This window comes from Epinephelus fuscoguttatus, linkage group LG13 (genome assembly GCF_011397635.1).
Source record: "Epinephelus fuscoguttatus linkage group LG13, E.fuscoguttatus.final_Chr_v1".
In the NCBI taxonomy this organism is placed as follows: domain Eukaryota; kingdom Metazoa; phylum Chordata; class Actinopteri; order Perciformes; family Serranidae; genus Epinephelus; species Epinephelus fuscoguttatus.
The window spans coordinates 23,098,854-23,113,789 of record NC_064764.1 but is presented as its reverse complement, the minus strand read 5'-3'; the positions used below and the strand labels follow the sequence as shown (position 1 = coordinate 23,113,789).

General features: G+C 41.0%; 2 protein-coding genes and 1 long non-coding RNA gene across 3 annotated transcripts in view; 1 reads left to right on the top strand and 2 right to left on the bottom strand.

Annotated features, from left to right (window-relative positions):
• pde11a (phosphodiesterase 11a) overlaps positions 1-7,402 on the top strand; it is a 64,052-nt gene extending 56,650 nt beyond the window's left edge. Inside the window, exon 20 of the mRNA XM_049594945.1 lies at positions 3,065-7,402. Within this exon, the coding sequence (XP_049450902.1) occupies positions 3,065-3,298 (234 nt within the window). The 3' untranslated portion in view covers positions 3,299-7,402. The remainder of the gene's footprint in view (positions 1-3,064) is intronic.
• The window catches only part of LOC125900143 (uncharacterized), a 60,626-nt gene extending 51,457 nt beyond the window's left edge, over positions 1-9,169 (bottom strand). The window contains exons 1-2 of the long non-coding RNA XR_007450821.1: positions 9,063-9,169; positions 8,614-8,809 (exon numbers count right to left, since the gene is read on the bottom strand). This is a non-coding gene — a long non-coding RNA (uncharacterized LOC125900143). The remainder of the gene's footprint in view (positions 1-8,613; positions 8,810-9,062) is intronic.
• A 2,266-nt stretch (positions 9,170-11,435) lies between these two features.
• Positions 11,436-14,936, bottom strand: part of agps (alkylglycerone phosphate synthase) — a 35,424-nt gene continuing 31,923 nt past the window's right edge. Inside the window, exon 20 of the mRNA XM_049594392.1 lies at positions 11,436-13,145. Within this exon, the coding sequence (XP_049450349.1) occupies positions 13,024-13,145 (122 nt within the window). The 3' untranslated portion in view covers positions 11,436-13,023. The remainder of the gene's footprint in view (positions 13,146-14,936) is intronic.

Sequence of the window (14,936 nt, the reverse complement as noted above, 5' to 3'; positions counted from 1 at the left end):
AATTGACATGATGACATCACACAGTTGCTGCAGATTTGTTGGCTGCACGTCTATGATGTGAATCTCCCGTCCCACCACATCCCAAAGGTGCTCTATTGGATTGAGATCTGGTGACTGTGGAGGCCATTGGAGTACAAGAACTCATTGTCATGCTCAAGAAACCAGTTTGAGATGATTTGAGCTTTGTGACATGGCGTGTTATCCTGCTCGAAGTAGGCATCAGAAGATGGGTACACTGTGGCCATAAAGGGATGGACATCGGGGCGTCAGTGGCTTAGTGGATAGAGCAGGTGTCCCGTGTACAAGGCTGTTGCCGCAGTGGCCCGGGTTAGAGTCCAGCCTGTGGCCCTTTGGTGCATGTCATCCCCTCTCTCTCCCCCTTTCACACCTGGCTGTCCTGTCCTTTAAAGGCAAAATGCCCAAAAAAACATATCTTAAAAAAAGGGGGGGGATGGGCACAGTCAGCAACAATACTCAGGTAGGCTGTGGTGTTTAAACCACGCTCAGTTGGTACTAAGGGGCCCAAAGTGTGCCTAGAAAATATCCCCCACACCATTTCACCACCACCACCAGCCTGAACCGTTGATACAAGGCAGGATGGATCCATGCTTTCATGTTGTTTACCTCAAATTCTGACCCTTCCATCTGAATGTCGCAGCAGAAATCAAGACTCATCAGACCAGGCAACGTTTGTCCAATCTTCTATATTGTCCAGTTTTGGCAAGCCTGTGTGAACTGTAGCCTCAGTCTTCTGTTTTTAGATACTAAACTGCATTTCGTTTTCTCAGTAGCTGTAATATGTGCAATGACAATAAAGTTGAATCTGATCTAATCTAAAAGAAAATACCACAACAAATGTCAAAGAATTGAAAAATCTTAATTTCCTAAAGCCCAAGATGATGTCTTCAAATAGCTTGTTTTGTATGATCAACAGTCCAAAACTCTAAAATAACCTATTCATAATCACGAGACAAAATAGCAGTGAATCCTCCCATTTCAGAAGTTGGAACCAGTTAATGTAAACCTTATTATCCAATCACCAGCTAATTGTTTCGGCTCTACATTACCATACAGGATTACACAGACTATAAAACCAGATGTGTGCAAAAACACAGTCAGAGTCAGGCTTCAACCTTATCTCAAATCCCAGGAATGGAAATCCATATCATGCTCTGCTGCTGCTCTGCACCACAGGGTAACAGCAGGGTAACAAAAACTCCAACAATTACAATATTATGAATTATTGAGTCAGTCTTTAAAACACCTTTCAGCACACATTATGAATTTTTAATGAGCAAATGTGGGCTTGTTTTAACAAAGAAAATAGTCTTGATGTCTTATCCACATTATAGAGCTTTGTTCTGGTCGACCGCCCACACAAGTGTTTTAATTGTTCATATGAACCAGTCAGTACACCCTCTGAATATAAATGCATTTAAATTTCAGTTAATTGGCAGCTGTGATTAGTTGTGTTTTCTACAAATGTAACAACACATTTGATTTCCCTTTCACACGTACAATACACAATCCCCAGTGTGGGTGTACTTACCTATTTATTTAATTCATTTTCACAGTGGCTGGCTATTTCCTCTTATATATGTGTGAATAATGTTTTGGTATGGGGGAGTCATGCCCACATGTTATATTTCCACATGAAACGGGGTTAATGAAACAACAACTAATTACAGACTTCCCGGAAATCCAATAGACACAATGTGAGGAGAACAGAGGGGACAAATTCCCCCCGTCTCTCAGGTAATTTATTAAAATGGTGGATGACAGCTTTGACTGTGCTGCTTTTTACAGTTCAACACAGACAAATGACAAAGGAGACTTATCTCAGTCATACATGTGGGTCTAATCTCTAAAGAGCAGTCGTTTCATTAGCTACTGTATGTTGCTTTCATTGTACTGTAGCGGTGTGTTCTCTGTATTGTTTCATTTGTTTTGTAGTGTGTTGGGTGAATAATGTGCTGCTTTTCTAGTCTGTTCCTGCTCTATATTATCATAGCATCTCGTCACAGAGCTATAGCATTTGATTTTCTGAAAAGTAAATGCCTGCCAATATTTGAAAAATGCAGAAAGTTATTTGGAAAGAGCTCTATATGGCATTCAGAGCATATAGCATATCTATTGTCTGCCCATGGTTTTCAACATGGAGGTGGCTGAGCCGGTGGCTCGCAGCTAACGGTGCTAATGTTGAAAAAAGACTCTTTATGACACGGGGTCAATCTTGCAGCCTTTGCGGGATATTTTATTGAAGACACAATGTACAGCTTCAAACACCGCAACAATGAGAATCCCTGAAGAGCAGTTCTCCAAAGATTCTTATAATCCTCCTCAGATGAACATCATACCTAGCTTTCCATGTTTGTGTGGGTGTGATTTCCTGCCATCTCCAGAACTTGCACTTATCTTCATCTTAATACTTGGCGTTCTTCCACACTTTGTTCTGCCAACGACATCTAATTCCCCATCACAATGTTCCTCCACCACAATGTTTGCCAGGTCACTCTGCTCTAAGACTTCTTCCCATAGTGAGACCATCATGGGTTGCTCAAGGGTCAAGTATTTCTACTGTAGGCCTTTTCACCACCACACTAACAGTGCTAACAGTGACAACAGAACTAACAGTGGTCTGTGCCGTTATTAGCGGCAACCACCACATGTGCCGCCATTGGAGAAGGGTCATGCCGCACCTCATTGCCATCCCTTAACCTCAAAATCCACCTCCTCCTCACGATCCTCCTCCAGTGACGCCGTTCCATGTGTCGTATGTCACCACGTTTCCTCTCTTTCTTTCTCTCTATCTATCTATCTCTCTCTCTCTCTCTCTCTCTCTCTCTCTCTCTGTTAGCAAAAAGGCAGAACTGAGTACACTTTAATAGTTATTCATCGCAACTAATGTCATTTCTGGGATATTCAACAACACTGAATATCTGCACATTAACGGATGCAGCCCTAAACTGGGCCTCAGCTTGTCATGCTGATGGTGTTTTATGTTTTTAAATTTCATGTGTATTTTCCAGTCTTCTCATTCTCTCCTTCCTCTCTTTCCATCTAGACTCTGGTCAAGTTGAATCCCAAACTTCAGCCAATGGTTGACATGATCAAAGCTAACAGGGCCAACTGGGAAGAACTGAACAAGAAGAGACAAGGCGGTCAAAGTGTTTCTCCTCCCGCGAGCCCCTGCAGTGGAGACAGCACAGAAAGAAGCGGCTGCACTGTGGCCAAAACGGGCGTCACACCCTGCTGCAGCGGTGATGCAGACGGCACACCATCCAAACCTGTTAGTTAGCTTCTGACGCCATCTCCGAGCTGACCTCTTAGGCTTATGTCCTCTTAAATGCAGCCTGCAACAGAGGCAGTGCAGTGCATGCAGAGGTTCTTGGGCTCTGCTCCTCTTTGCTTTTGCTGCTAGAGATGAGCTTTAGACTTGAGCGCGGCGCTATCATAGAGGTTTTTCTGCTCCCTTCAGTGTTCCTCTGCTGAAGGCTGACAGAGCTGTGTTTGGTGAGCTTGTCGGAGCAGCTACAAATCAGCTGATGACACCACGTCAGAAAGGAAACTCAAACCACTGTGTCAACATGTCAACCATGTCAACACTAACTATTCTGGGCATTGCACAGATTTTCGGCACAATAAGGCATGGAGAATATTGGAGAGGAATGTTTGTCTCTGCTGTGGTTCGTTTTGCTCTCAGTACCTCCTCGTTGCTCGCATTTTGTCTGGGGTAACAGAGATATTTTTTGTAAATCTGTACATAAGCTGTTATTTACAAGTGCTGTTTAAGAACCTGTAAGCTCTGGATTGTAATGTGGCTGTAGAGTTTCTGAAGGATAAAGGGGTGCAGGAACAGCAGGACCTGTGACAGTGCTTGCAATGCAAATTGAGTGCTCCGCTCCCTCCCTTCCTGTGCCTTGTTTTAAGATCCTAATGAAAAATGCATGGCCTCCTCACCAAGATTCTTAGATAGTATGGAAACCCATGTTGAACTAGGACATGTTTTGCCATAATTTATAAAAACCAATGACTGCAGTCACGTCTTGACCCCATGTTAGCCACAAAGCATCAACATTATATAGAAATCTATTTTGCCCAGTTTTATAAATGCAGGGTCTCACTTGTCACACACAAACACACACAATGTGCCTTGATGACATTGTTCTGATATCACATTCATTTCTGCAGAAACTTAACACTACAATACATCTAATAGAAACTCCTCACTAAACTATTAAAAAACCCAACAAGAATTACCACCCCGCAGTTATATACCTCCACACACTGGTCAAGTTTCTCTTACAGTTTACTTCCATGTCTATGAAAACACGAATGCCTCATACACACATCCTCCCCTGACAGCACAGAAGATCTATACAATCAGCACAGTTTCAAGATTAGTGTCACCAATTCAGCATCTGACCAAATGTCTCCCCTTCTGTTCCTGAGTTATGACGTTAAGTGATGGCAAGAGAAGTGTTTTATACAGAACATTTTATGATGTCACAGTGAAGTTGACCTTTGACCTTTTGGATATAAAATGTCATCACTTCATCATTATATTCTATTATACATTTGTTGGAATTTTTGTCATGATTGGCGTATGTATTCTTGAATTATGGCCAAAAACATATTTTGTGAGGTCACACTGACCTTCACTATTGACCACCAAAATTTAATAAGTTCATCCTTTAAGTGGATGTTTGTGCCAAATTTGAAGAAATTCCCTCCAGGCGTTCTTGAGATGTGTTCACAAGAAAGGGACAGACGGATGTATGGATTACATATGTACGTACGGACAACCCCAAAATAAATGTTTCCGGCCATGGCTATCTCCAGTGCTGAGGCATAAAAAGAATAGTTTGAAATTTAAAGAAATACACTCACTCAAACAGGGCATACACCATATGATTTGAGCCTGTTTTAGAAATGTTGCCAACTCCCACTGTACAAGTAAACCATCTGCAATATAAAGCCAAAGCTCACGATTTATGTGCTCACACTGTATGTGTAAAATAGAACAGCCTTTCGGTGTTCTGGCACCTAGCGGGTCAATAAAGATTTGTTCGAAAGCTCAGGGGCTGCCGGCAGGTACAAGTTTGCTAATGGAGGTACAGTTCACAATAATGTAGAGGCAGACATCCCAAAAGGACCGTAAAAGTCAGTTTAGGGAATTGACTCGTGGCTCAGCGTCAACTATGCAAGAGCCTGACAACAGCTAATTAAAATTTCTAGCACGTCAGAAATTCATCTGAACGCCCGACAGCCGTTAGGAAGCAGTTCATCATGTTTTGATTGGTCTTCCATCCCCCCTGTGCACTAAATGGGAAATGTGCCCAATGAAGTCAAAATTCCGTCCAACTTTGTAAATTAGTTCTGCAGCTCAAAAGTCAAATCAGAAACAGCCTCAAATCATACCGCTCAACTTTAGAAGACGGGATACTACTCTCATATCTGTCTCTTTAAAGGGGCAGTGTGTAGGATTTTGCGCCATCTTGTGGTAAGGTTGCAGATTACAATCAATTGAATGCCCCTCCGCTCACCTCTTGCTTACAGCCACCTTCAGTGGCCTTCAGGTAAGAAAATAATGTGAAAGTCCCCCTCTAGAGCCAGTGTTTGGTTTGTCAGTTCTGGCCGACTGAAGAAACATGGCAGTCCCTGGAAGAGGACCCGCTCGTTATGCAGATATAAAAGGTTCATTCTAAGGATAGAAATATAGAACGGTTCTTAGTTTCAGGAGATTATGAACAAATATTACAGTCCCGTTCTGCCAATAGATTTCCCTAAATCCTACACACTGCTCCTTTAAATAAAGCTAGAGTTGGCCAACGGTTAGCTTAGCTTAGCACAAAGACTATAAATAGCTTATCTGGTTGGGGTCTGCCCATTGGTCCGACATTCCATTGTTTCGACCATATTAAACCCATTGTTCCGAAGTCCCACTGTTCTGAAATCATCATGATGCCCTGTGGTTAAGGTCTGGTTAGGTTTAGGCACAAAAACCACTTGGTTAGGGTCAGGAGAAGATCATGGTGTGGGTTAAAATGAAAAAGAAAGTGGCAAACACATAAGCCGTGAGCCTGCTCCGCCTCAAGCCTTTCCCAGCTGACCCAGAGCCGGTCGTGGCGCACCATCAAGGCAGAAATACCATTAGCAATTCAGCACCGCGGAAAGCTCCCCACATAACCCGGACCCCAGAGTTAATAACAGGAGGTTATGGTGTTTCATTCTCTCCCCTCTATGACACTTGTATCTCGACCAGTAGCCTACTTTTGTTGCGTTGCTGATCCTCTATGGTACACAAATACAGTATAGCCTAGTATGATCACATATCGGAACAACGGGACGTCGGACTAATGAGAGGTCGGAACAATGAGAGGTCGGAACAATGCTATGGCACCTATCTGGTTCTGTCCAAAGGTTATAAAATCCACCTACCACCACCTCCAAAGCTCATTAATGAAAATGTCATATTTTGTTTGTGTAATCTGGACAAAAAGCAAACTTAACTGTTTTAAAAGGGGTGATGTGTTGGACTATTTCTTGGCCAGGACATGCTACTTTCTGCGGCCTTTCCTGGTTGCCTAGCATCTTGCCAGAGTCAAGAAACAGTCTGACACAGAACCCCCCATAAAACAACAAACTGGTGTTTTTAGCCTTCAGCGTTTGTACGAAGTAAACAAATGGAATATAAAAGTAAGTGTATTTCCTAAAATGCTGAAATTTTGCCATCAGTCTGATTTCTGTCCTTTTCTCAAAGCTCACAGATGCTACTTAAACAATGTTTATCATCTCCAAAAGAAGAATGAGACACCGAAACTTGTAGTAGGCCCACTGAAGTGCCCATAGTCACAAGCTATTGTTTTGATATTATTATTATTAAGTATTATTCTTTTGGGTGGGGGTATGCCTTATGAATTGTGTTGTAGCTTTGTTAATCAGAGTTTAAAATGTGACTGTGCACATTGTGTGGCATGGATCTGTGTACTCTACTGTATTTTAGTTGAAGATCTGAATTGAAATCGACCAGAACCGTTTTGAATCGCATGTTTTATGCAGTATTAAATTCAACCACTTGCTAAGGATGTAGCAAACGTGAGCCAACAAATACCTCGTACTTTGAACTTCATCAGTAAACACATGATCTCATTGGAAATGCATGGTTTAAATTCTATTATTGCATCATGTTATGTGAATTATGAATATCGCTGTTCTATTTTTCTATTAGGTCTCCAAATGTGGCCAAACTTCTACTTTGTCTTTTTTGCAATGTAATGTGCTTCTTGTATTTCTTCTTTCCTCTCCCAGTTTGGAGTCTGGATTTATTAAAGGCAGGCTAAACTGAAAGAAACGTAAGGCATGAAAAGGCAAATGTGCAATGTTTCTGTTCAGAGTTTAAATAAAAATATGCTGCTGTATGCCTTCTGGTTTATTCTGAAACAAAAGAACATTTACTTAAGTATTTGAGATGCTTGTACTTTACTTGAATATTTCCAGGTCATGCTTTATGATTTTACTCCACTACAATTCAGAGGGAAATACTGTAAATTACTTTAAAGCTTGATTTTACATACAAAATGTGATGATCTTATAAAATACTACAAACTCGAGATTAAACTACCCAACAACAATCGTGAAAATTATCCGCACTTTGACCAACTTCCAGAGATGGGAAAAGTACTAGAATATTATACTCAAATAGAAGTAGTTACTTTAAAAAAATGTACCCAAGTAAAAGCAAAAGTATGTATGTTCAAATGTACTTAAATTGATGTAAAATGTAAGTCAGTTAGAATGGACTTTTTACATGTTTAATTGCATTAAATGTCAGGGTATACACAAATGGAACAACGTCACTCTACAGGGCCCTTATGTCCAAAGCAATGGTAAATTCTGTTCTATAGAAGACACTTTGCAGCCTTTGTGTAGAATTGATTATCAATTATAAATATACAACCTGCTTTCTCAGCGTAGCCTCTGAAGAATTTACCAGAAAACAGCACAAACTCAGACAATTAAATTAAAAATGGCCGACAATAAAAATAAAGTCCTACGGATATTGTATCGGATGCAACAAGTATTTCTGGGCTGCATACATTAAATCAGTCGTTTCCAACTGGTCCAGCAACGGGTCCAGATTTCTCCTTATTCAGCATCATACTTGCATTTGGCCATGTCTCAAGCTAGTTTGCTGTCTCTGTCAAGTAGCTGTTCATTAGTCACTCACTTTACATCAGGACATGGCACTTCAAAATAAAAGCTCTGTGCCACAAATTTACTGTACTTACTGTAAAATAAAGTGTGTTTTTTTGCAAACTTGAGATGTTTGCGAGTCACTTGTGGTCCACTCTGAATGGACCTCCGACCCACTTCTGGACCGCAACCCACCAGTTGGGAACCACTGCATTAAATTACCTGACACATCTTAAAACTTCACTGCCGCAGACAGAAAAGAGATGTATACACATTATAAACGCCAAAGTTGCAGCCAGACAACATATTACATCAAAAAGACAGATGCTTGCACACAGCTTGTTGTAACTGGGCAACCGTAGCATCATCTGTAACCTTAAGGAAGCTACTAGTAAGTAAGTGTGTTGTTTTACTCACCCATCTGGTCTGGACATCATTTTGTGAGTCTTGAACACCTTGACGTCCACCATAATCTGCTCCAGCTTGAATTTCTCTGCTCATTCTTTCTCAAGGAATAATGTAACCAGTCCACTCTGCCTCTTTGTCCCAATATAACCAGTCTACTTGGCCTCTCCATCTCACTGGGCTCCTCACAGTTCTGCAACATGTTGAGCTGAATAAAATGAAATATTGTTAGCCTAAATCTATTTCTATGAGCCTCACAGACCTCACTGAAGGTAAACCTTCCTCAGTGAGTGCATAAACCACCTGGAGGACCCACCCATCTGTCACCATTAGCATATTAGCATTTAGCATGTTAGCCACAACTAGCATGCACTTGTTAGTGAGAACACCCTGGGTGTGTTTGACTTGGGTCTGCGGGTGGTGCCTTAAATCGGTGACAAATCTTTTTTAACCTAACCTACCTGAAGCTAACCTCACCCTTTCTTCATAAAAATGCATAATTTGACAGCACTGTTGTACATTTGTGAAGCTAACGGTTCTGTAACTGTTGGTGTTTAGAGAAATGGAGTAACCATTTGAAATTACCTGCCAATACGATGTGCGCATGTGCACTGCGGGGAGGCGGGGAAATTATTCTAGAGGACACGCCCATATGCTAATGACTGCTACCCCTTGACACTCGCCAGTTAGGCTTTAAACAGGTAGGTTATGACTTCCGGTCAGCTCTGTGCTGAACAGTTTATTTATCAGGACTTTTCCACGTGCCTTTTGTGTTTACTCTGTAACAGATGCGACTTGAAATGTGGCAAAGTACAATACCTGTGATTTAACTGGCCGTCCACTTGTAATTGAGTATTTCGATATACAAACATAATGTAGTGTTTTTAGGGTGAAGTCAGGTTATGTGGGACATATAAGGCTTTACACTTTGGGCTCTTTAAATATTAGCAGCCAATCACCAAACATGTTATTATATTGTTTCTACAAATATCCTTGAAATGAATAATTTTTATTGGTCTGAGACAAATATTAATATGAAATAAAAATGACCGACAACAAATAGAAGGTCCCACAGACATTGTGACTGGTGCAACAAGCATTATTAGGCTGCATACATTAAATTATCTGACACTTCTTACGGAATCAACAACAGAGTAAAACTAAAATGAAGCAGACAGCAAAGAGACGTATAAACGATATAAACTCCAAAGCTGCAGCCAGACAACGTATTACAGCAAAAAGACAGATGCTTGCGCACAACTTGATGTAACTGGGAAACAGCAGCATCATCTGTTACCTACAGGAAGTCTCTACAAAAAGTAAGTGTGTTATGAAACGATCATTTTATTGTTATGAGACAAATAGTATGTACATTGCAATGAGTCAAAATCACTGGTTCCAGAACATAAAAGGTGAGCTTTCTCTCTGGTAATAAGCAGCTAAAATAATAATGGTATAACAACAACCAACAATGGTTACAGGATGTTTCATTTCATTAAATGTTTGTGGTGAAAATATTTTCATAATACTCTTATCTTTTTATGGGAAATGGTTTTGAAAGATTGCTTAATGCATTCAGGTAAAATAGGACATTTTTCTGAATTGAAACCAGCATGTTTTTAGGCCCTTTTTTGTCACAAATAAAAATATTAAAAATGATGCACTAAGTCTATGTCAGCAACAATAGTCCAGAATTAGCCATAATTGTTACATGTAAGCATGTCCATTGTTGACAACACAGCACGAAGGAAACAGCGACAAAAGCACAAGGGAAGCATGGCAAAAAAACTGGACAATATTATATATATAGCTACAGGTTATATTAATGATTTAATGATTTAATGACTGAACTGATAAATGGATTTAACCATTTAAAAACAAACACAAGTGACTGTCACATTGTACCTGAACATGTCATCAGAGTGAGGTAGGGGTATTTGATGTGTTTGAAGGTCCAAAGTTCTAAATTATTTTAATTGGCAACATATTTTTTGCTATAGAAATAAAGCAGAGGTTTATAACAAGTTCAGAGTCTTCAGAGTTTAAGGTGGTTTTCTTGGTAATCTACCAAACACGTCCTGCATTACCTGACTTTTCTCTGTATTAAAATCAAGCTACTTCAACTTTAATGAAAGACCTGAATATGTCTTCCTCCACTGATTCTGCTGCTCAGCACACACAGTATGTCTCGGTGCAGTGCTGACCTCATGTGGACAAATGCATCCCTACACATGAAATACTGCAGATGTTTGCACATTTCATTGAAAGGAAATTGCATGATGTAGTCATGTTGAAGGTTAACAACACATTAAGAACACAGAAATTAGCTGCAAATATATGAATCTGTATCAGCGTTTGACAGCTCTAACAATTACGGTGATTGATCCCAGAGGTTAAATCCTTCATGTCTTATTTATATCTGCTATATTCATTCATACAATCCTCGATATTAGGCTTCGGTGTGAGGAATGTGTTAACTGTGGTGTATTTCACTGTCCAAGGCTGAGCTCTACTGCTGTTGATAGGTGGTGGTGACGTCAGCGAGCAGTGTGTGGGTGGCAGTGTGGGTGAAGATGACTCCCAAATGAGCCTGTGTGTAGAAAAAAAAATCTTCCAGTCAGGAAGCAAAATACAGGCTGAGTTAAACTCCTCTGTGCTAGATTACCTTGAGTTCAGTGTAATGCAGGTAGAGAATTCAAAAAAAGCTGTTCTCAGGCTCCTGTTGACCCTCTTCGCACCTTCTAACAACATAAATAAAAGTTACTATTGAAGAGCTGAATTGGACATGATGTCAGAGAGACATGAATGAAAGAAATGAAAGAAAATCCGACAAATGGGATGTTGTAGTTCAATTTATTGCACAAACAGCATTGACAAAATGTACTTGGATGTTACGATGTCGTTAAGAGAGGTGGAAAATAACAAAAAGGTACATCCATAACATTCAAAAGCTCTCGCACGATTTTTTGACACAAAGGTAAAATGTCACACGACGGATCTTTTCATTTGGGGATAATATTATGAATTAAAAAGGACAAGGCGGTTCGAGGAAGATGTGCAGCACAGGTTAGAAGGGGGGGAAAAGGCAGGATTCCTCAGCAAGCTGCTCTCTTAAAGCTTTACTTTGCTTCAAAATCAATGGTTACACTGTGACAAATGGTACAAGTCTGGTATCAAATTGTAGTATCCGTTCCAAAAAACCTTTACACAATGCACATAACAAGGGAAGCATTTCCAGGAAGAATTTCTGGGGCAGTTTCATGGTAGTGTAAATAATGCGATACTGTGTCTAGAACATAAGAAACGTGATGTAGAAAGTTTTAGCACATGAAACAGTCACAAATATCTGCATTTTACAGCTCTCAGAAGGGTTATCTTTGCATATGCTGATTAAAAAATATAGTTTAGCTGTGCATGAAGTTAATATGTGAAGGTGTGCATGATCTGATGTGTTGAGTCTTTGGTACGACGTGAGCACCGGGATCCAGAGGCCTTAGACTGCCGTCACACTGAAGCAGGCGTGATCGGAAAAAACGCGATGGCTTTTTTTCCCCCCCACTTTACTTTCTCAGTAACAAACCATGCAAGGTAAACGCTTTCAGTACAAAAAACTAAACACACAAGGATTATCGCTTTGTAATCATTAGGAGGTGTGTGTGTGTGTGTGTGGCGGGGGGGGGGTTCTTGTTAAAATTTGGTGGGGCAGGGGGAGGCTTTAGTTGAGGCAGAGGCGCGCGCGCACGCACACACACGCACACGCACACACACACACACACACAAACACAAACACAAACACACACACACACACAGAGTTGAGAAAAAGTCTCTTATGGCAATAGGTTAGTACAACAAAAGGCATGAGGGCACGAACAAGATGAAGACACAGGGAAAGTCATGTCTACGTTAATTCGCTTCACAAAGGGACTCACCAGCAGAGTGTTTCAGTAGGAGAAGGGGAAGGCAGACATAAGCTTTAGAAAGGCACAGAGCTTTAGAAAGCGCATTCATCGAGAACTTACCACTAAAGAAGTGCCACACGCGCACAAGGAAAGTAAAAATAAACAGATGAGTTTAACACGTTGGCAAGGATATTTAGGAAATGTTAAGAAATCATGACAAAAATCAAGGTTTTGCTGCATCATGTCTGGTTGCATCATGGCCGTAGCTCCAACAACAAGCGGAGGCTGCGACTCAACAGCATAAATGAGCTCCACCGTGAGTGACAATGATTGTTACAGCATATTATGTGCAATATAACATAAAATAAAAGGTTTGGGTGAATCGATAAATGGCACCGTATGACACTTTTGATGAAAAAGACAAACATCTCTTCTCCATTTTAAATTCATATTTAGTATCTATTAATTCAAAATGCACAAGATGCCTTTTTTAGAAAAAGGTGAGATAAAGTTGAGCGGGGATTTAGAGGAGGTTCCTGTTGCCGAAGATGTTATTGGGGTCCACGTAGTCCTTGACAGACTTGAGCATCCCGATGCCGACGCTGGAGATGGTCTCTCTCATCCACTCCTTCCGAAGTTTACCCACTGAATGACAGAGAACAGGAAATAAATAAATAAATAAACTCAAGGAAGAGGACCGAGGGGGAGAAATAGAGGAATCGGCACGGCTGATTGCTCAGCGGGCTGCTGGGAGCCAATCAATCTTGTGAGAGTGAGTGAATAAACAGAGGGTGATAAATGCTTTTATTCAGAGAGGAGAAATGTTTTGCATGGCATGATTTATGGAGCTCAGCAGACTATCAAACTCATTAGGCTCTGTGTGTTCCCAGAGGAGGGGCCGGCTGGCGGCTGTAGCGGGCCGTCCCCGGCTCCCTCGCTCTTTGAGCCACCACTCCCCTCCGTTTCCCTCCCTCCAGAGTCGCTGGAGCGTTTGTCTGTGTGTGTGCGTTTCTGTCTCATTGTGCGCACAAGCGCGCTCCTCCAGCTGACCTGCGAGGGGTGTTGTGCTTGCTTGTCCTGAACGCTGCACTGTGCCCTCTGACACTGGCCTGATCACCAACAGGGTGCCAAAGCCAACCGTGGAGCACTACACAATGGTCCTCTGTCAGCGGGACTTTGGCTTTCAGCCGCTCTTCACCCTCCCTACTCCTCCTCTGCCTCCAAACCCCCCAACCTGAGGAGCGAGGGAGGCTGTGGCACCAAGCCTAGTAAGGGTGCCCATTGCTTCACCAGCTGTCCAGTCCGACATACTCCACGGCGTCTGTGCCCGACAGGTTCTTAGCGGAGAGTCTGGAGCCAGCGAGAGGTCTGGTGACTGCGGAGGACTGGGAAAACCTCACTTGAAAGCCAAACTATTGTTAGAGAACTTCAAATCAAACAGAAACTTTGATTTTCTACAAGCCGATAAAGCTGTGTAAACACAGCCACGATCTGTACAATGAGGATCGATTTTGAGTTTCACATTATCTGTTAATACTAAAGATTTTTGGGACGCAATTATATATATTTTTTGATAAAAAATGGGGAAGAGGAAAGAGGAATAACATCCAGCAAAAATCCTGACCAAGCTAATAGGGCATCTGCCCAGGGGCCCCAAGACTCCCCAAGAGCCCTATCGTCATTGTGTATTATTTGGTTTTTGGTCATTTAATGAATTGCACATTTTTAAGGTGGTTGAACCACTAAGGAACAATATCAACTAAGATGGACCCTGCGCTTTTATGGTACATATTCCCAAATAAAGTGGGGTTTAATAAACTATCCCAACAGGGGTCTGATGGAAAAGGTCGATCCTGCTGTACTTAGCAGAGTTGAACTGGTTAGTCAATTATTTAACAGAGAATACAAACAGATTAATTCTAAATTTAAAGCAAAAGAAATCTTAAATTGGGGGATTTGCTGCTTTTCTCAGTTTAATATTGATGTAAGCTGAATGTCTTTGGGTTTTTGTTTGGTCTCTAGGAAATCGTTAAGACATTTTTTTGTATTTTGCTTTAGACTACAAGACCGATCCAAAAATAAATCCACAAATTCACAATTAAAATAACTGTTGCAACTTTAATCACAAGTCTGAATTGAACTGGGGACGATGCTGTTAAACACTATGCACCTTTGGCCACTGCATCACAAAAACATCCCTGCAGCATGTAGTGAAAATCTGTTGAAAAGTAATAACTACTTATTAAATTAGTCATTTCATAAAAAAAAATAAAGGGTTTTAATCAAAGGACTTTACATTGGCTACATCACAAAAGAAACAAAAATAACTAAAGAAAATTGACTTTAAGTATGTCAGCTCAGAGGTGGGTAAATGTTAACTTTTGTAGGTTGTGTCAACTTAAAAGAAATGTGCGATATCTATATTTCAGAACTCCA